The following is a 20,556-nucleotide window of genomic DNA, read 5'->3' on the forward strand; positions in this document are numbered from 1 at the left end:
GACCTGGAAACATGGTTAGCGGTACAGATGTGGTATTGTGTGCACAAAGCTCTCAGAAGTCCGAGAGCAAAATAAAAGAAAAACCTAGGTACAAAAAAATGTAAACACAGTTGTGTATTTGCATGGCCCTTAATGGGCACACTTGGTAAACTTTCGCCTCTCAGACAGGACGTTGTGTGTTAAAGTCCCACTCCAGGTCTTGAGCACACAAGTCCATGGTCAACACTCCTGTGCTGTGCTACTGGAGTGTTGACCTTTGGATGAGCTATTAAAACGAAGCCCCATCTTTTCGCCCAGGTGGATGCCAAAGATTCTATGGCTCTATTTTGAAGAACAGGCAAGGCTTTCCTAGTTCCCCAGCCAATGTTTAGCCCACAGTCAACATAAGGCAGGTGATCTGGTAAGCTCACATTGCTGCTTATGAGATGTGGCTGTGTACAAATTGGCTGCTGTGCTTCCTACGTTACAGCGGGGCCTCTAATTGAAAGAGTACCTCGTTAGCTCGAAATCACGTTGGAACGTTCTGAGGTTGTGAAAGTTAAATGAACTTTTCACTCATTTTAAACTAGATTCAATGCATAATCAATCTGTCAGAACTCTAGCATTGGTGCAAGAATGTTGCCGCGCAGATGCCTCATCCAGTCATAAAGTTTTGCTTTTCTTGTATTGGTTTTAGCAATTGGTTAAGACTTTCTCACCCAGTTTTTTTTGACGGCTGCAATTTTAAAATGATCACATACAATTTAAAAACAGAAACCGCTTGATCTCACGATATATGAGCATGCTCTCACTTCAATAAACTCCTTCCAAACCTATCCTCGTATCTATCTGGTGCCTTCTCATTTGCGGATGCATCAAGATTCCCATAGAATCGGACTTCCGATGGCGGCTATGAAGGAGTAAGTCGCACATTTGGTGGCTTCCCGCTCGGGGTCGGACTTCTGGATCTTTTCCCCCGATTTGTACCGGACTTGATTTGAAAATCGATGACAGAGGCAATTGTGAACTGAATTCCACATCGGTGCATGGAGAGGAGGACTAGAAGCGCTCGTAAAGGCAGAAACAGAAAGACAGAGAAGGCGTGGGCTGAAGCCTGCAGGGGGAGGAAGCATGGCGGAGGACCAGACCTCTGGCTTGTCCGACCCAGTGGTCAATGGAGCAGCTGATGCAGTTATCCAGGGGGGGCTTCGCCAAGCAGAGTGCGGGACTGGCTTGGACCCGATTAAAGAGGCAATTTCTCGGCTGGAACGTTGATTGGATGCCCAAGATCGGGGGATCCAGAAAGTAGAGAAGGTGCTGGCTGACCAGAGGAACATCAAACTGCGGTGGAGTTGGAGGTGGGGATGTTAAGGACCAGCAGAAAAGGCTCCTGGAGAAGGTGGAGGACCTAGAAACAGTCCCGCCGGCAGAGCCTGAGGATCGTTGGGCTCCTGGAGGGATCCGAAGGAGCGGATTGCTGGGGTATACATAGCAGCCATGTTTGAGAAGCCTGCTGGGGGATGGGGCATTCCCCCGTCCCTTGGAGGTGACAGGGTACACAGAGCGCTTGCGAGGAAGCCCGCGAATGGGAGACTCCCCCGAAGGGCAATGGTGGTGAGATTCCACAGATATCTGGATAAGGAGCATGTTTTATAGTGGGCCAAGCAGACACGGAGCTGCAAGTGGGACAACAGTATCCTATGGGCCTTATCAAGACCTGAGTGCGGGAGATGACCAGGAGAAGAGCGGGAATTCAATCAGATCAGGTCGACACTTTTCAAGAAAAAAGTGAAGTTCGTGCTGTTGTATCCAGCCCGTCTCTGGGTCACATATGAGGAACAATATTTCTATTTCGAATCACCAGAGGAAGTGTTGGACTTCGCGAAAAGGAAAGGACTGGTGTCGGACTGACAACTTTGAACTTTGAATTTGGCTGTAGCGTCTATGTTTTGCAAAGAAAGATTCTTGTTTCTTGGGTTTGTTTTTCTGACATTATTTGTAATGCCCGCTGTATGAATCTGGGGACAGCTACAGAGCTGAGTGAGGTAAAGGTTTATATTTGCACTGTTGTGGGATGGAGGTGTGCTTGTTCAGATGCTGGATCTTTTACTTGACCTTTTCCTTTGTTTGAGTACAACTACGGTTTTTCTTTTCATCTCTGTCGGGCAATTGTGTTGGGATTGTTTTTCATTTGAATATATATGAGGGGAGGGTGGGGAAGGGACAATAGGTGGGAGATTGTCTGGCGCCAGGGGCGAGGGCCACCAAGCTAGCTGGGCGGGCTAGCTTACGGAAGCGTAGTGGGGGGTGTACAGATGTTAGGCTTATCAAAGGGGTTGATTTATTTAATGCTGTTATTTGGGGGAGGGGGGGAAATGTTCTGCTGACGAGGGAGGGACTGTTGCTGAGGGACAGAGAGGAGGTCAGGGGCAGAGGCTGCCTGGGGGCGGGCCGGTGGAGGCGCGGGGCGCGGACTGGTGACTGGCCCAAGAGAGGGGATGGCTGATCGGCGAAGGGGAGGGGCGATGAACTCCCCAACTAGACTGATCACCTAGAATGTTAGAGGGCTCAATGGGCCGGTCAAGAGGGCATGCGTGTTCGGGCATCTGAGGGGGCTGAAGGCGGACATGGTAATGCTGCAGGAGACGCACCTTAGAATAGCTGATCAGATTAGGTTAAGGAAAGGTTGGGTCGGACAGGTTTTTTATTCAAGACTGGACTCAAAGACCAGAGGGGTCACGATCCTGATCAACAAGCGAGTGGTGTTTGAAGCGGGTAGAATAGTTTCAGATGGGGGAGGCCGGTACATTATGGTCAGTGGTAAATTGGAGGGGGTGCAGGTGATATTAGTAAATGTATACGTGCCAAATTGGGATGATGTGGAGTTTATAAAGAGGATGCTGGGGAAGATACCGGACCTGGATTCGCATAAGCTGGTCATGGGAGTGGACTTCAATACAATTACTGACCTTGGTTTAGACCGGTCAAGCTCAAAAATGGGCAGGGTGCCAGCAATGGCTAAGGAGCTAAAAGGGTTCATGGAGCAGATGTGGGGTGGAGGTGGACCCATGGAGATTTGGGCAGCCGAGGGTGAAGGAGTTCTCCTTCTACTCACACACGCATAAAGTGTACTCCTGGATCGATTTCTTCATTCTGAGCAGTGTTTGGTGGACACGGGGTACTCGGAGATTACAATCTCAGACCATTGCCCCGCACTGGGTTGACCTACAGGTTAGTAAAGACACTAATCAGCGCCCACACTGGAGGTTGGACGTGGGGCCCTTAGCGGATGAGGAGGTGTGCGGGATGTTGAGGAAATGTGTTCAGAATTACCTGGAGGTCAATGACACGGGGGGAAATTTCCAGCAGCGGTGGTCTGGGAGGCATTGAAGGCGGTGGTTAGAGGGGATCTCGATACGGGCCCACAGAGAGAAGGTAGACAGGGCAGAGATGGACCGATTGTGTAAAGGAGATACTACAGGTCAACAGGAGGTATGAGGAGACCCAGAGGAAGGGCTTTTAAGGGAATGGAAGAGGCTACAGGTGGAGTTCAGCTTGTTAACCACAGGGTGGAGATGGAGGAGCTGAGGAAGGCGAGGGGGTGATCTATGAGCATGGAGAGAAGGCCAGCAGAATGCTTGCACAGCAGCTTAGAAAGAGGGAGCCATGATGTGGAGATGCCGGCGTTGGACTGGGGTGAGCACAGTAGAAGTCTAACAACACCAGGTTAAAGTCCAACAGGTTTGTTTCAAACACGAGCTTTCGGAGCACGGCTCCTTCTTCAGGTGAATCTCCTCTCCACTTTGAGCCGGCAGTTTGCGGTGTCAATGGTAGCCATGATGTGGAGATGCCGGCGTTGGACGGGGTGAGCACATTCACCTGAAGAAGGGAGCCGTGCTCCGAAGCTCGTGTTTGAAACAAACCTGTTGGACTTTAACCTGGTGTTGTTAGACTGTCTTACTAGAAAGAGGGAGGCAGCCAGGGAGATAGGGAAAGTAAAGGATGGAGACGGGAACCTGGTGGGAGATTCAGCAGGGGGGTGAATAAGGAGTTTAAGGAGTTTTATAGTCGGCTGTACCGGAAGGGATGAGCACTTCCTAGGAGGGGCTGAATTTCCCGAAGGTGGATGGGAAGGTGGTAGAAGAGCTGGGGTCCCAATCGGGTTGGAAGAGATAGTGGAGAGAAGGCTTTTGATTGAGTATAATGGGAATATCTGTGGGAGGTACCGGGATGGTTCAGATTTGGACGGGACTTTATTGACTGGGTCAGGTTGCTGTTTCCGCTTCTGTGGCGAGCGTACGGACGAATAGGATGGCATCGGACTATGTAGGTTACACTGGGGATGAGGCAGGGGTGCCCCCCCTCCCCACTGTTGTTCGCGTTAGCTATAGAGCCGCTGGGAATAGTGCTGAGAGCCTCAAGGGGCTGGAAAGGGTTGGTCCGGGGGGCAGTGGAACACAGAGTCTCACTTTACGCAGACGACCAGCTCCTATATGTGTCGGACCCAATGGGGCGATGGAAGAAATCATGAGGATTTTGGGAGAATTTGGCCGGTTCTTGGGGAACAAACTAAATATGGGGAAAAGCGAGATGTTTGTGATCCAGGCAAGGGGACAGGAGAGGCGATTGGGGGAACTGCCGTTTAGAGTGGGAGGGGGAAGTTTTTGGTATCTAGGCACCCAAGTGGTGCCGGAATGGGAATGGTTACACAAACTTAATCTGGCCCGTCTGGTGGACCAAATGAAGGATGATTTTCGGAGGTGGGACGCGCTCCCGCAGATACGAGCTGGGAGGGTCCAGACGGTGAAGATGACGGTCCTTCCGAGATTCCTGTTTGTGTTCCAGTGTCTCCCCATCTTTATTTCACGCTCCTTCTTTAAACGGGTTAACAAAGTTATCATGGGCTTTGTATGGGCGGGCAAGACCCCGCGAGTATAAAAAGGGTTTGATTGAGCGGAGCCGGGGAGAGGGCTAGCTGGCGCTGCCAAATTTCAGTCACTATTATTGGGCGGCGAATATAGCCATGATCAGGAAGTGGGTCGTGGGGGGAGGGGTCGGCATGGGAGCGTATGGAGGTAGCTTCATGTAAGGGCATCAGTTTGGGGGGCGCTGATAACGGGGCCTCTGCCATTCCCGCTGGCACGGTACTTCACCAGCCTCGTGGTGGTGGCAGCCCTGAGAGTCTGGAGGCAATGGAGGAAGCATATGGGAGTGAAGGAAGCATCGGTCTGGTCCCCAATCTGTAATAACCACTGGTTTGCCCCGGGAAAGATGGAAGGGGGGTTTCGGAGATGGCAGAGGGCAGGAATTGAGAGAATGGGGATATGTTTATAGAAGGGAGCTTTCGTAGCTTGAGGGAGCTGGAAGAGAAATTCGGATTGGCGAGGGGAAACAAATTTAGGTACCTGCAGGTGCGGGACTTCCTACATAGACAGGTCTCAACCTTCCCGCTCATACCACCAAACGGGATTCAGGATAGGGTACTTTCCAGAGTGTGGGTGCGAGAAGGTGTGGTAGTCACCACTGTTGTATGTATATCACATGTGAGGTGTAATACAGTAAGGCTCCTGTACTACAGGTACTACTACAGGGTAGATCCCTGCCTGCTGGCTCCGCCCAGGAGGCGGAGTAGAAATGTGTGGGCTTACCGAGCTGCAGCCATTTCGGCAGCAGCTGCGGGAGGCTACACACCTCTGCTTAATAAAGCCTTGATTAAACTCTACTCTCGTCTTGTCATAATTGATAGTGCATCAATTTATTAAGCAGAGATTTTAAAACGATTGATCCCCGCAACAAGCCTGATCGCCTGCAGCTGCACCCTCAAACAGACAGTCCCAAGTCGGCACATTGGCTGGCTTGCTTTGAAGCCTACATCGAATCTGCGACAGAACCACCCTCAGAGGCACAGAAGCTCCATATCCTCTTTACGCGGCTGAGCTCCGATATCTTACCCCTCATCCAGGACACACCTACCTACACTGAGGCCATGGCGCTACTGAAGGAGAACTACACTCAGCAGACCAACAAAATCTACGGCAGGCACCCCCTGTCCACGCGGCATCAACTCCCCGGTGAGTCTGTGGAAGATTTCTGGCGTGCCCTGCACGCCCTGGCGAGGGACTGCGATTGCCAGGCCGTTTCGGCCGTTGAACATTCCGAACACCTAATTAGGGATGCTGTCCTAATTAGGGTCGGTGAACATCCACCAGCGCCTCTTAGAAGGGGCTACCCTCGACCTCGCGATGACCAAGAAACTCGTGCTCTCACTAACGGCCGCCTCCCGTAATGTACAAGCGTACGCCCCCGACCGCACGGCGTCCCCCACATGGACATCATGGACCCCACCAGCGAACACCCCATCGTGGACCCCACCAGTGACCGCCTACAGCCAACACCAAGCCTGTACCGCGCAGCAGGCAACCAACCTCGGGGGACTCAAGTGTTACTTCTGCGGACAGACAAAGCACCCCCGGCAGCGATGCCCGGCGCGGAGTGCGCCCTGCAAGGCCTGCGGGAAGAAAGGACAGTTCGCAGCTGTGTGCCAGGCCCACTCGATCGCCGCTGTAACCAGGCCCATTGTCCCTGCACCCCCCACGTGCGACCCGTGGGCGCTGCCATTTTCACCACCGCAACCCACGTGCGGCCCGTGGGCGCCGCCACCTTCCTTGCCTCAGACCATGTGCGGCCCATGGGCACCACCATCTTGCTTACCTTAAGACATATGCGGCCCGTGGGCGCTGCCACCTTCCCCCATCAGGCCTCGTGCGGCCCATGGGTGCCGCCATCTTTAACGCCTCCTGCATGTGCGCCCCGTGGGCGCCGCCATCTGTCCCGCCTTAGGACCCCTGCTCGTCGGGTACTTCATCGCGCCGCTCATCGCCTGCAACCGTTGCCGACCAGCCAGGGGCTGTCCAACACCAACCACGCCTCGACTCCATCACGATCGACCAGTCCCAATGGCACAACCTCACGACCGCGTCGACGACAGTAATCGTCGATGGGCACAAGACATCATGCCTTCTTAACTCCGGGAGCACCGAGAGCTTCATCCACCCCGATACGGTAAGGTGCTGCTCCCTCGCAGTACATCCCATTAATCAGAAAATCTCCCTGGCCCCCAGATCCCACTCCGTGGAGATCCGGGGGTACTGCACCGCCACCCTCACCATCCAGGGCGTAGAGTTGAGCGACTTCCGGCTCTACGTCCTCCGCAACCTCTGCTCTGCCTTGCTACTCGGCCTGGACTTCCAGCGCAATCTGCAAAGTCTAACCCTGAAATTCGGTGGGCCCCTACTACCCATTACTGTTTGCGGTCTCACAGCCCTTAAGGTCGACCTGCCTTCTCTGTTTGCAAACCTCACCCCGGATTGCAAACCCGTCGCCACCAGGAGAAGACGGTACAGTGCCCAGGACAGGACCTTCATCAGGTCTGAGGTCCAGCAGCTGCTACGGGAGGGTATCATCGAGGCCAGCAACAGCCCCTGGAGAGCCCAAGTGGTAGTTGTGAAAACTGGGGAGAAAAACAGGATGGTCGTTGACTACAGTTGGACTATCAATCGTTACATGCAGCTCGACGCGTACCCCCACCCACGCATATCTGATATGGTCAATCAGAATGCACAGTACTGGGTCTTCTCGACAGTGGACCTGAAACCTGCCTACCACATTCTCCCCATTCACAAGGCAGACCGCCTGTACTCCGCATTTGAAGCGGATGGCTCCCTTTACCACTTCCTTAGTGTTCCCTTCGGCGTCACTAACGGGGTCTCGGCTTCCAACGGGAGATGGACAAAATGGTTGACCGGTACGGACTGTGGGTCACTTTCCCGTACCTGGATAGCGTCACCATCTGCGGCCACGACCAGCAAGACCATGACGCTAACCTTTCCAAATTCCTCCACACCACCAAACTCCTCAACCTAACGTACAACAAGGAGAAGTGCATGTTCAGCACCAACCGCTTAGCCATCCTCAGCTATGTGGTGCAAAATGGAGTTCTCGGGCCCGACTCCGATCGCATGCACCGCCTCATGGAACTCCCTCTCCCCCAAGGCCCTCAAACGATGCCTGGGGTTCTTCTCATACTACGCACAGGGGGTCCCTAACTATGCGGACAAGGCCCGCCCACTCATTCACTCCAACCTTTTCCCACTGATGGCCGAGGCTCACCAGGCCTCTAACTGTATCAAGTCCGACATTGCCAAGGCCGCAGTGCACGCGGTCGACGAGACGCTCCCCTTCCAAGTCGAGAACGATGCAACAGACGTCGCTCTGGCCGCCACCCTCAACCAGGCAGGCAGGCCCGTGGCATTCTTTTCATGCACCCTCCATGCCTCCGAAATTTGGCACTCCTCCGTCAAGAAGGAGGCCCAAGCCATCATGTGCGACATTGGAGGCATTACCTGGCCGGCAGGAAATTCACTCTCCTCACTGACCAACGGTCGGTTGCCTTCATGTTCAACAACACACAGCGGGGTAAGATCAAAAATGATAAAACTTTGGAGGATCGAGCTCTCCACCTATAATTACGAGATTTTGTATCGCCCCCGTAAGCTCAACGAGCCCCCCGATGCCCTATCCCAAGGTACATGTGCCAGCGCACGAGTCGACCGACTCCGGACCCTACAAGACGATCTCTGTCACCCGGGGGTCACCCAGTTCTTTCACTTCATAATGGCCCGGAATCTGCTCTACTCCTTTGAGGAAGTCAGGGCTATCACTAGAGACTGCCAGGTCTGCGCGGAGTGTAAACTGCACTTCTACTGGTCAGACCGAGCGCACCTGGTGAAGGCCTCCCGTCCCTTTGAACGCCTCAGCGTGGATTTCAATGGGCCCCTCCCCTCCACCGACCGAAACACGTACTTCCTTAACGTGGTCGACGAATACTCCAGATTCCCCTTCGTCGTCCCCTACCCTGATATGACGTCTGCCACCGTCATCAAAGCCCTCAACACCATCTTCGCTCTGTTCGGTTTCCCTGCCTACATCCACAGCGACCGGGGATCCTCATTTATGAGCGATGAGTTGCGCCAGCACCTGCTCAGCAAGGGCATCGCCTCGAGCAGGACGACCAGCTACAACCCCCGGGGAAACGGGCAGGTGGAGCGGGAGAATAGAACGGTCTGGAAGGCAGTCCAGCTGGTTCTGTGGTCCAAGAATCTCCCGGTCTCCCACTGGCAGGAGGTCCTCCCCGACGCCCTTCACTCCATTCGGTCGCTGCTTTGCACTGCGACTAATGAAACCCCCCATGAAAGTCTCCTTGCCTTCCCCAGGAAGTCCACCTCTGGGGTTTCGCTCCCAACGTGGCTGGCAGCCCCAGGACCTGTTCTCCTCTGCAAGCACATGCGGGTCCACAAGGTGGACCCATTGGTTGAGAGGGTACAGCTACTCCACGCAAACCCACAGTACCCCGACGGCCGCCAAGACACAGTCTCCCTCAGGGACCTGGCACCATCTGGGTTTCCCCCCCCCTGTGCCCCAGCACTACCCTTCCTCCCCCCCAGCGCACCTCACCACAGACCCCGCTCATGGACGATCCGTCCACCCCTTGGTCCCACCCGGGGATGAAGATGAGGTCCACACGCTCCCGAAGTCACTGGCGACCTAACTGACGCTTGCATCACCACCGGGGCTGCGGCACTCCCGACGGAGGATCAAGGCAACCGATTGTCTTAATTTGTGAAGTTTTCCTAAAATGTTAACCTATGCATGTTAATAGTCTTCCACCACCCCCGCTGGACTCTTTTTTAACAGGGGGTGAATATGGTAGTCTCCACTGTTGTATATACATCACATATGAGGTGTAATACGGTGAGGCTCCTGTACTACAGATACGGGGTATATCCCTGCCTGCTGGCTCCGCCCAGTAGGCGGCGTATAAATGTGTGTGCTCACCGAGCTGCAGCCATTTCGGCAGTAGCTGCGAGAGGCTACACATCTCAGCGTAATAAAGCCTCAATTACACTCTACTCTCGTCTCGTCGAAATTGATAGTGCATCAGAAGGGAAGTCTCCGACATCTATAAGGAGCTTATGGGGTCAGAGGACACGCAGACCGAGGAACTGAAGTGCAAATGGGAGGGGAGGAGTTAGACAGAGAGATAGAGGATGGTCTCTGGGCGGATGCGTTGAGTAGAATCAACGTGTCCACAACAGGTGCCAGGCTCAGCCTGATACAGTTCAAGGTCGTTCACTGGGTTCACATGACAGTGGCCCGGATGAGCAGATTCTTTGCTGTAGAAGACAGGTGTGCAAGGTGTGCGGGGGGGGGGGCGCAGCGAACCATGTCCACATGTTCTGGACATGTCCAAAGCTCAGGGGATTCTGGCAGGGGTTTGCAGATCTCATGTCTACGGTGTTAAAAACAAGGGTGGCGTCAAACACAAAGGTGGCAATTTACGGAGTGTCGGAAGATCCGGGAATCCAGGAGGAGAAAGAGGCAGACGTTCTGGCCTTTGCTTTCCTGGTAGCCCGGAGACAGATACTATTAGCTTGGAGGGACTCAAAGCCCCAAAGTCGGAGATCTGGCTATCGGACATGGCTAGCTTTCTCTGTTTGGAGAAAATCAAGTTCGCCTTGAGAGGGTCACTGTTAGGGTTCACCCGGAGGTCGACTTCTTTACAGAAAATAATCATCAGCAGAAGGGGGGGTGGGTTAGTTTAGTTTAGAGTAGGGGGTTAATAAAGGTGGGACCTACAAGGGAGGTAGCAGGCTTTTCTTTTGCACTATGTTTATAGACTTATGTATGTTGTTTATTTTGTCATTGTTGTAAACCCAAAAAATACCTCAATAAAATGTTTATTAAAAGAAAAGATTCCATAGAATCCCAATAGTGCAGAAGGAGGCCATTTGTCCCATCGAGTCTGCGCCGACCCTCTGAAAGAGCACCCTACCTAGCCCACTCCTCTGCCCTATCCCCATAACCCAGTAACCTCATCTATTTTTGTACACTGAGGAGCAATTTTACCATGGCCAATCCTCCTAACCTGCACATCTTTGGATTTGTGGGAGGAAACCGGAGCACCCGGATGAAATCCACGCAGACACGGGGAGAAAGTGCAAACTCCACACAGTCACCGAAGGCTGGAATTGAATGGGGGACCCTGACGTTGTGAGGTAGTAGTGCTATCCATTGTGCCGCCAATGCTTCTCCTTAATGTAGAAAGTTGTCTTTCTTTTAGACTTGGAAGCCGAGGCGTTTAGCTTTGGATAGACAGTCAGGTGACAAATGTTCGAAAAATTTCACAGTCCTTACCTGAGCTAACAGATCCAATATCCACAAACAGCCCGGCACAAAATGATCCGAGTACAAAGCCGAATATTGGTCCCAACAGCCCAAATGTGTACATACATCCTAAAATGCAATGCGATTTTTTAGTTAGCAGCAATCAATGCACTAAAAACCTTATTCTTAAATGCACGGTTTGCGTCAACTCATTTGGAAAATCCATAATTACCCAGATAGAAAGCAAAGTTTTCTTGCTTGGCGTGATCGTCGAGATAAGAGACACCCAAAGGTACGACTGGTGTCTCCCCAATTCCACGCAAGACATTTCCAAGGAATATAAATAGCCACAGAGAAGATTTGCCTGCATTTTCACAACCTGAGCAACAAACAAGTAAAATGTAAAAAATCGGCAATGTAGAATAACACCAAAAACTATTCAAAAACCTAGCAGAATTTTACTTGCCCAACTTAGGTATTGGCATTGACATGTCCATGGATCCTGACATCTGCTTATCATAAGCTTCTATTGAACACAAGGACACATTTGACGTAGAGTTGTACAAAGGTTTAATTGCTGATTCATATTCATAGCTGTGAAAATATTGACAGTTTTATTAATGGTGATATATCACGGAGCAACATACTTAATATTTCCTTCATGGAATCTAGAGTAATTATGAAAACTTGGTTTTAGAAACTCACTGTCCCATGATGAAATGGGGCAAAGCTATAATGAACGTTCCAGTGGCCATGAGTATCATACCAGTTGCAATTATTTTTGGTCTATGAAACTTTGCTCCAAAGTAACTCACAAAGGCAATCACCAGCAGGTTCCCTTTAGCCAAAAAACAACAAATGCAAACGTTAATCACAACTGATTATGATGCTGAAGTAAGACTGTTATGCTTCTGGATTGAACACTTACCAATTTCAAAGCTCCCATCAATGATGCCAATTAATGAACTTGGTATCTCAAAGCGTCTCTCGATCTGTGTGATTGCACTCTTCAAATAGCTCCCAGATAATGCTTCCGCAAAGAAAGCAAAGGACAAGGCTGCTAGAAATAACTTTGAAAATAAAACACATTTATAAATAGATGTCTTGGGGGGGAGGGGGCAACTCTACCAGGAAGTGGTCATTGATTCACACCCATAAATATATTACCATTATCATATTGTCCAAAATAATTCATTTCTTTCATGCATATATGACATGCATGATTTGAGGATATTCCATTGCTCTGTCTGGTTCAGCTCAAATAAATGACATGCTGAATCACTCAACACTTAAGGTAGAGAATTTTCTAAAGTATGCCCGCAAACACACCAAGACACATCAGCACATGCTCATATTGATGACTGACTCTTTTAATGTAGGACATCGGTCGACAGGCAGACAGGGGGATCATTGGTGCAGTGACTAATGCCCCAATACAAGGACAGAAGGTAACAATAAGTAACAGAAAACGTTTGCATTTAGTTAATACCTTCAAGAAAATGTCCCCAGACAGTGGAGGAAGTGAATGGACAAGGAGCTTTAGGAAGGTTGACCTAAGATAAGCTCACTGTAGAGGACTTGATGCGGAGAGAGAAATAAATGCTGAAGGATCAAATCAGTTTTTTACTGCTGTTTGTATGCTCTGTCAGAAAAATATTTGGACACCTTTTGTTAAGGAAGTGCATCAAAGGATATGGAATCAGGTTGAGGGATGGACCATTCATGATCGAATTGCTGGCTCAAGGGGCTGATGGCATTAATCCTGTTCCTATGGTCCCTCTTGTCCTCCACTTGAACCTGCTTTATTAGTTGCAACGCCAGTTATCATGCAACACAGCAGCATTTCTTTTCAACCATCTCATAGGGGAATGGACCTTCATCAGGATGGCTCAAGTGCATGAAGTATCTGCCCGCCACTTGGAAGGAATCAGTAAAATTGCTAGCATAAGATTCATGAAATATGGCCTAATTGGATGTGCGAATTTTAAATATCTTAAATCAGTCCAGGTATCATCTTCATGTAGCACTGCAGTCCTGCTGGATGGTGTCTAGCAATGCAATAGGTGAACCCAAGGCAACCACACATGTTGGTGGGAACGTCACAGCCTTTGAGATTCACTGTTAATACTGGTAGGTTTATCCTCTGTTCATAGAATTTACAGTGCAGAAGGAGGCCATTCGGCCCATTGAGTCTGCACCGGCCCTTGGAAAGAGCACCATACCTAAGTCCACCCCTCCACCCTATCCCCATAACCCAGCAATCCCACCCAACCTTTTTTGGAGACTAAGGGTAATTTAGCAGGGCCAATCCACCTAACCTGCACATCTTTGGACTATGGAAGGAAACCGGAGCACCCGGAGGAAACCCACGCAGACACGGGAAAATGTGAAGACTCTGCACAGACAGTGACCCAAGCCGGAAATTGAACCTGGAACTCTGGAGCTGTGAAGCAACTGTCATAAGGCTTTGTGAAGTTAAAAGCATCTGTGATGATATGTCGACTATCAACTGTATATAATATGAGTAGTTCATCATCATCCGCATGTGAATTATAAGTTACATGTTTTACTGTTGTAGTTCTAGCATCCGACCAGCAGGTGGTGTGAGTATGCAGACACGGGACCCGGATGCACCATGTGTTCTGTCAGAAGGTGTTTGCAAGGAGTTGATAGCAGTCGCATGTTAAAGTAGCTCTGTAGTATCTCAGTGTAAATTAGCGTTGGACATTTATTTCCACCTGTATTCACCTTAGACATTTTAGTTATTTGTTACTGTAGTATTAGTAATAAATAACTTTGTTATACACGGCAATATTGAGATTACACATCAGCCCATGCAAAGAACATTGCAGTATCCACCTCTCTAATGGCCTGCCAGTTAGAATAGAAACTGGAGTGTAATCATTACCTGATTTCTCACAGGAAAGACACCGCTGACTGAAGACTACATCTAGAGCTCATCATTCAGGGGATGGCACATGTTGCCTCAGACGGCCAGGACTACCAATGTTGTTTTCCTCTCTGCCATCTCTTTGTCCCATCCCTTCTCCCATCCCACCAACCCGTGGGCAGTACAAGAAGAAATCATTGCTGGTGTAATTTATAGGGATCTCACTTGCAATCGAGAAATGTTGCGCCGAGTTTGGGACAGATTTCTATGGCAACGACTTTGAGCCTGAAGGCATCTGAATTTAATGTTCTTGCTGCTGCAGGTTGTGCAGGAAGGTTGCCTACTGCTCTGAGGTGTTATATGTGTTCACCTTGGATAATTCTGCTCCCTTTCCTGTAAGGTGCTGCCGTAAGCCCTTCGTTGTCCTTCCCAATTGCCTCCTCCCCCCAGTTGGCCAGCTGCCTTCTGAGAACCACCTTTTGCACAGGCAACTCATGGGCCACATTGTAATGATGATCTGATCCAAAATAAATCCATTCCACAGCCATACAAACAACAATCCAAATGAAAAGCCCGTCCCATTGACTCCAATTCAGGTCAGAAGCACCAGTGTCACCTAAGAATGTGCTCGTAAACTCCAACCAATCAACGTGATGAGCAATATCATGCTCTGAATTTGTACTATACAGCAGTGGGCAAAACAGAAATGTATAAATGGGTCTCTTTGCTCTAAATGCCTTTATGTACTTGTGCGTACAATACATATTTCACTTCAATTCAATGTAGCAAGAAGTTATTTTAACCCAGTTAGAGGTACATGTGTAAAGTTGGTTGAGCAGAGAATCTCCATTTAACTTATTGAGGCCAACATAGTTGGTCAGAAAGTGTCACAGTGTTTGGTGATCGCAGATCAAGATTTTCCTTCAGCTGTATTTTCAGCTTCGGGAACTTTCAAGGTGAAGAACAACTGAAATTCAAAACAGATTTACAGATCCTATGGATTTGATATTCCATTCACTGCACAGTAGCGACCAACTCAAGAGGGTGTTGAGCTATTTACTACAGGCCAAACTGTGCAGAACAAAGCAAAGAAAGTTATGTTTAAATCGTGTGATCCTCCAACCAAGTCAAAATTAATTGCAGAATCCATCTTAGTGATGCAAGGGGTATTTTCAAATACTGGGGACAGTTCAGAAAAGAGTCAGAAGGCTGATCCCCTCCTTCAAAAAGATTTTGGGGTTTTGATAGACTTAACATCCAACAAGTGCAACTACCATTGTTTAAGTATGAGGAAGGCCCGAATAAACTTGAGCCTCATGTCTTAAAGACATGAGACTTTTTAAAACATCCATTCATGCGATGTTGGTCTTTCTGGCTGGTCCAACATTTATTACCGACCCCTAATTGCCCTTGAACTGAGTGGCTTGCTAAGACATTTCAGATGGCATTTAAGAGTCAACCACATTGCTGTGGGTCTGGAGTCACATGTAGGCCAGACCAGGTAAGGATGGCAGATTTCATTCCCTAAAGGACATCAGTGAACCAGATAGATTTTTACACCAAGGTCATTGTTGGACTTTTAAATCCAGACTTATATCTGCTCTGGTGGGGATGAAACCCAGTTCCCCACATTATCCTGGGTCTCTGGATTACTGGTCCAGTGACAATATCACTATCTACCGCCTTCCCTTATGAAGTCATCTTATAGGGCAGCACAGTGGCGCAAGTGGTCAGCATGCTTGCCTCACGGCGCCGAGGTCCCAGGTTCAATCCTGGCTCTGGGTCACTGTCCGTGTGGAGTTTGCACATTCTCCCTGTGTTTGCATGGGTCTTGCCCCCACAACCCAAAAGATGTGCAGGATAGATGGATTTGCCATGCTAAATTGCCCCTTAATTGGACAAAATTAATTGGATCCTCTAAATTTATTTAAAAAAATAAAGTCATCTTATAGAAGGCAGAAAGTGCTATGCAAAAGAGAAATCCCGAATATTACTTCAGCTAAAAAGTTAATTTAGAACAATGGTGGTACAGTGGTTAGCACTGGTGCCGAACAGCACCAGGGATCTGGGTTCGATTCCGGCCTCGGGTGACTGTGTGGAGTTTGAACACTCTCCCCATGTTGTATGGGTTTGTTCTGGGTGCTCCAGTTTCCTCCCACAGTCCAAAGATGTACAGGTTAGGTGGATAGGCCATGATCAATGCATGGGTCTATGGGGATAGGGCAGGGGAATGGGCTTCGGTAGAGTGCACTTTTGGAGGGTCGGTGCAGTCTCGATGGGCCGAATGGCCTCCTTCTGCACTGTCGGAATTCTATGAATGGGACTCAGATTCAAATGAGTAGGAGACAAATTTAGGACTGATTGCTCTCCACACAGAGACTGATCAACACCTGTATTTGAGGGACAACCAGTGGAATGTCATAATGGAAAGACGTCAGGCCGTTTCTGGGTGGCTGAATAAAGGGAGGTCTCATTCCCATTTACCCTGTGATCTTTTGAAGCTGAAACAGAAAGAAAAATATATCTTCCCTATTGAAAATGAAATGAAATGAAAATCGCTTATTGTCACGAGTAGGCTTCAATGAAATTACTGTGAAAAGCCCCTAGTCGCCACATTCCGGCGCCTGACCGGGGAGGCTGGTACGGGAATTGAACCGTGCTGCTGGCCTGCCTTGGTCTGCTTTAAAAGCCAGCGATTTAGCCCAGTGAGCTGACAGCACTAGTGACATGGTTATTACTAGATTAATGTCTGATTACCTTTAAGTTATTTAAACAAGATTGTCTTCCCTCCATTGCCGGAGTTTCAGGCTGATGGGGCTCGCTGTGCGTTACTGATGCCTCGTTATGACATGATTCATTCTCTATCGTTGAAGTTTCTGGATGATTTGGCTTGTCCTTCAATGGTGAAGACTCGGATTGAGGCAATGTATTCTCCATCAGTGAAGGTTCTGGATGGAGTGGCGCGCTCTCCTCCATCAGCGGCAAATCCAAATGATCCCGTGTTCTCCACCCGAGAACGTTTTGGACGATGTGTAGGCTTCAACTATGTCCACAAAGTTTCAGTTTGATCTGAAGTGACCAGTGATTCTGTCTGCAAGTTTTCAAATCTCTGCAATGAAAAACTCTCAACAACGCAACTAAAATAATAGAAAACACTGCATCATGGCCGGGGTGGATGGGGGGTGGGCAGTGTACAGTACAATATTTTCAAAGTGGAGATAAATTGGGCCTCCTACCTCAGGTCAATACGTGTGGTCCTTCGAGAGAGAATGGTGATATCTGACTACAAAGCAGAAAGCTGATGAACCTCTGTGGATACTTTGCTTTTTTTTTCATCATTACTGATTAACGAACAACAAACAATGAGTCCAGTATTTGCTTCCTTAGGATTACATTCATTCTTGGATTGAATCCCAAAAATACAGAGTCGCAACATGAAATCAGAAAAAGAGAAAGATAACTGTAAATGCTGGAAGTCTGAAATACGCCAGAACACGTTTGAAATGCAAAGCATCTGGGGAGAATACATAAGGCTAGTTATTGTTTCAACACATAACTCTTAGCAGAGTGCAAACTCAGAAAGCCTCGCCTCTTTCTTCTCCTTATGGGCACTGATGGACCCCACTGTATATTTCCAGCATATTTTGTTTCTCTTCTGGAAGAAAGTGCTGATTGCCTATTCGCGCCCGAACTTATCGCCTTTGTTTAGACACAGAAGTGTTGCATTTTATGAATGTATGCTATTGTCCTTGGCTTCTGGGAATGTCTCTCAGGAAACAAAGGGTCGAGTTGCTGCTTTGGTTTGCAATGATGAAATTGCACCCAAAATACGCTTGAAATTGCGTTGGTTGGGATAGGCTTCAAGCTTCCAACTAAAATTAATTTTGCATAAACTCAAACGTCGATCTTTCTATGAACTACTGAAATCAGGCAGTAGGATATAAGGTAATCATTATTTTCCTTAGGTTAAATCCTCAGGTTAAATCACCACGAGTCAGTTTTCCTGCTGAGAGGGGAAAGCAGTCTATGGTCATCTGAGACTATGGTGACCTTTACTTTACTCCCAGCATAAAGAGTCACCTTGCCAGGAGCGTATTTTGAGAAGTCATGATAAACTTACTGAAATTGACTCTATGCAAAGCAATCACTCAGTCTGTGGTTACTCACACCAATGTACAGGAGACTGTTACTACACCTTGGGAAAGTGCACAGTCAATTCCAGCCTCGCTGGTCCCAGAGTCACAACACAAATGAATTAACCAACACTTCTTACAACAATACCCAAAGTCTTTGTCCCTGGGTTGTTCAATAATTATAGTCACCAGGTTGGTAAGTTTAAACACAATTACTGTTTATTTATAATGAGAACTATAATAAACTATGCAGAAAATGCGACCATTAACTCATTTCTACCTGCCCGGTGACCAGCACACCACCCCCCCCCCCCCCCCCCCCACACACACACACATGCTCTAAAATTCATCAATTAAAGGAAAAATAATTATGTTTTCTAATCACACCATCCTTTGCTGCAAGCTTGCAGGTTATAGTTATTGTTTGCAGGCTGTAATGAATTTCACTAGGTTCTCTGTAGTTTAGCAATATAGCACTCAGGCTTTCTGGAGAGAGAAGGCACTTACAGGCCTTCTAGAGAAATACAGCACTCACAGCAGGATTGCTGGAGAGAGAGAGCATTCACAGGATTTCTGAAGAGGGATTGCACTCACAGACTTTCTGGAGTGCACTTTGGGAACTTTGGGACTCTGAAAAGCATATCAGTGAGATAAGACCCAATCGCCGCCTGTTACAGCCAACGGACAGCCTTTTGGGCCAATTCAATCAATTGTCCCCAGTCAATCAATCAAATCGAGTCCCAACCCATCTCTTGCACTGGTGCCTAAAAGTCTGCAGCTCCAGTTTATACCAGCAAGTGATCTTTCCTTAAACTTCTGGATTCTTCTGCTTGAATTAAAGACACAGGCTGCTTAAAAGACATATATCCATTAATTGTGCATGGATCAAAATAAGAATGGTAAAATAAAAGAAAGGGGAAGTAAGGGAAATCAACAGAAAACAGCCCTGCAAGACTATATTATGAAAGCGAACACAGTACACCAATTGCAAGAAGTGCAAATAAATTGATGTTTCACCTGGAAGGAGAAGCCCTGGGTGGTGAGAAAGGAGGTGGTGCAAGGGCAGGTGTTGCATTTCCTGCACCTGTATGGAAAAGTGCCATGGAAAAGTAGAGAGGGGGTTTGCGGGAACTGGTGTGGTGTTGGGGGAGGCAAGGGTACCAGGGAGGGAATGGTGCTTTGGGAAAGGGGCGAGGATGGGAAGATGTGTTTGATGATGACATCAGGGCAGAAGTGGTGGAAATGGCAAGGGATGGCCCATTGATTACAGTGTTTGGTGTCATGGAAGGTGATGATGAGAGGAGCCCCATCATCGTTCTGAGGGGAAGGGAAAGAATTTGAAGAGAAGAGTGCAAAGTGGGAAAGGAAAGTGTATTGGGAGCCCTGATATTGAAGACAACATTAACAGATATGATGAAGATGGAGAAACTGTAAGAATGGAAGAGTGCTTACAGGAAGCGGGGTGGAGTAAGTGTTGTCATGTGGATGTCAGTGGGCTTACAGCGGATGTTGCTGTTCTGCAATGGTTTCAGAAAGCACTTCTTCACACAAAGCATAGTGGAACTCCACCAAGAAGCAGTTGAGGTTGGCTTAATTGAAGACATTAAAATCTAGATTGTTTGAGTTTTGTTAAACAAGGCCAGCGAAGGTTAAGGAACCCAGGCAAATGGATGGAATTGAGATATGTTCAGTCATGAACTAAGCGAATGTTGAAGCAGATTCAAGGGGAAGATTTTCCTGCGACTGCTCCAATGTCCTAAATTGTGATGTTCCTACAATTCCTCAGTCTAGATGTCAACAGTTTTGCTTTTTTTAACCTTGCAGTCTTACTTTCTTTTCCTATCAATGTAGCAACAAAATGCAATCAATTCCTCCCCCACAAGTTATTACTGGATCGGACCAGATCACAATTTATATTATGAAAATGGACAAGACCCCAACAATTTATCAATCTGTAAAACTGTGAGGAAAGGATACCTTTCTCCTCTGACAAATATGGATCGTTTATATCAAAGCAAACTTTTATTATTAACACAGGATTAAACACATTAACATCACAGAAAAATGTTTTTCAATTCACAGTTAAACAATTCTTAAATTAAAAGGAAACCCTTTTGCTTTCTCTACCTCCAATTAAGCAAAGCTCATTTGGGGTCAAAGGTCATCACTAAATAACGTTAGCAAACACAGGGACACTACTGTTCTCTTGTGAAGAGCTTTCTTGGAAAGATGGCTTGGGGAAAGAGAGACCCTTTCAGCAACACCTGTAGATTCTTCTGTCTTTGTCAGACTAGAGTCCTACAGCATTTGGCAAAACTGCTGCTCAACTTA

General features: G+C 48.3%; 1 protein-coding gene across 1 annotated transcript in view; it reads right to left on the minus strand.

Annotated features, from left to right (window-relative positions):
- The window catches only part of LOC119973288 (solute carrier organic anion transporter family member 1C1-like), a 78,029-nt gene extending 60,538 nt beyond the window's left edge, over positions 1-17,491 (minus strand). Inside the window, exons 1-6 of the mRNA XM_038811078.1 lie at positions 16,850-17,491; positions 12,131-12,272; positions 11,908-12,040; positions 11,669-11,796; positions 11,435-11,581; positions 11,233-11,331 (exon numbers count right to left, since the gene is read on the minus strand). Coding sequence (XP_038667006.1) covers positions 11,233-11,331; positions 11,435-11,581; positions 11,669-11,796; positions 11,908-12,040; positions 12,131-12,272; positions 16,850-17,068 — 868 coding nt within the window. The 5' untranslated portion in view covers positions 17,069-17,491. The remainder of the gene's footprint in view (positions 1-11,232; positions 11,332-11,434; positions 11,582-11,668; positions 11,797-11,907; positions 12,041-12,130; positions 12,273-16,849) is intronic.
- Positions 17,492-20,556: the final 3,065 nt, after the last annotated feature.

This window comes from Scyliorhinus canicula, chromosome 11, assembly GCF_902713615.1.
Source record: "Scyliorhinus canicula chromosome 11, sScyCan1.1, whole genome shotgun sequence".
Taxonomy (NCBI): Eukaryota; Metazoa; Chordata; class Chondrichthyes; order Carcharhiniformes; family Scyliorhinidae; genus Scyliorhinus; species Scyliorhinus canicula.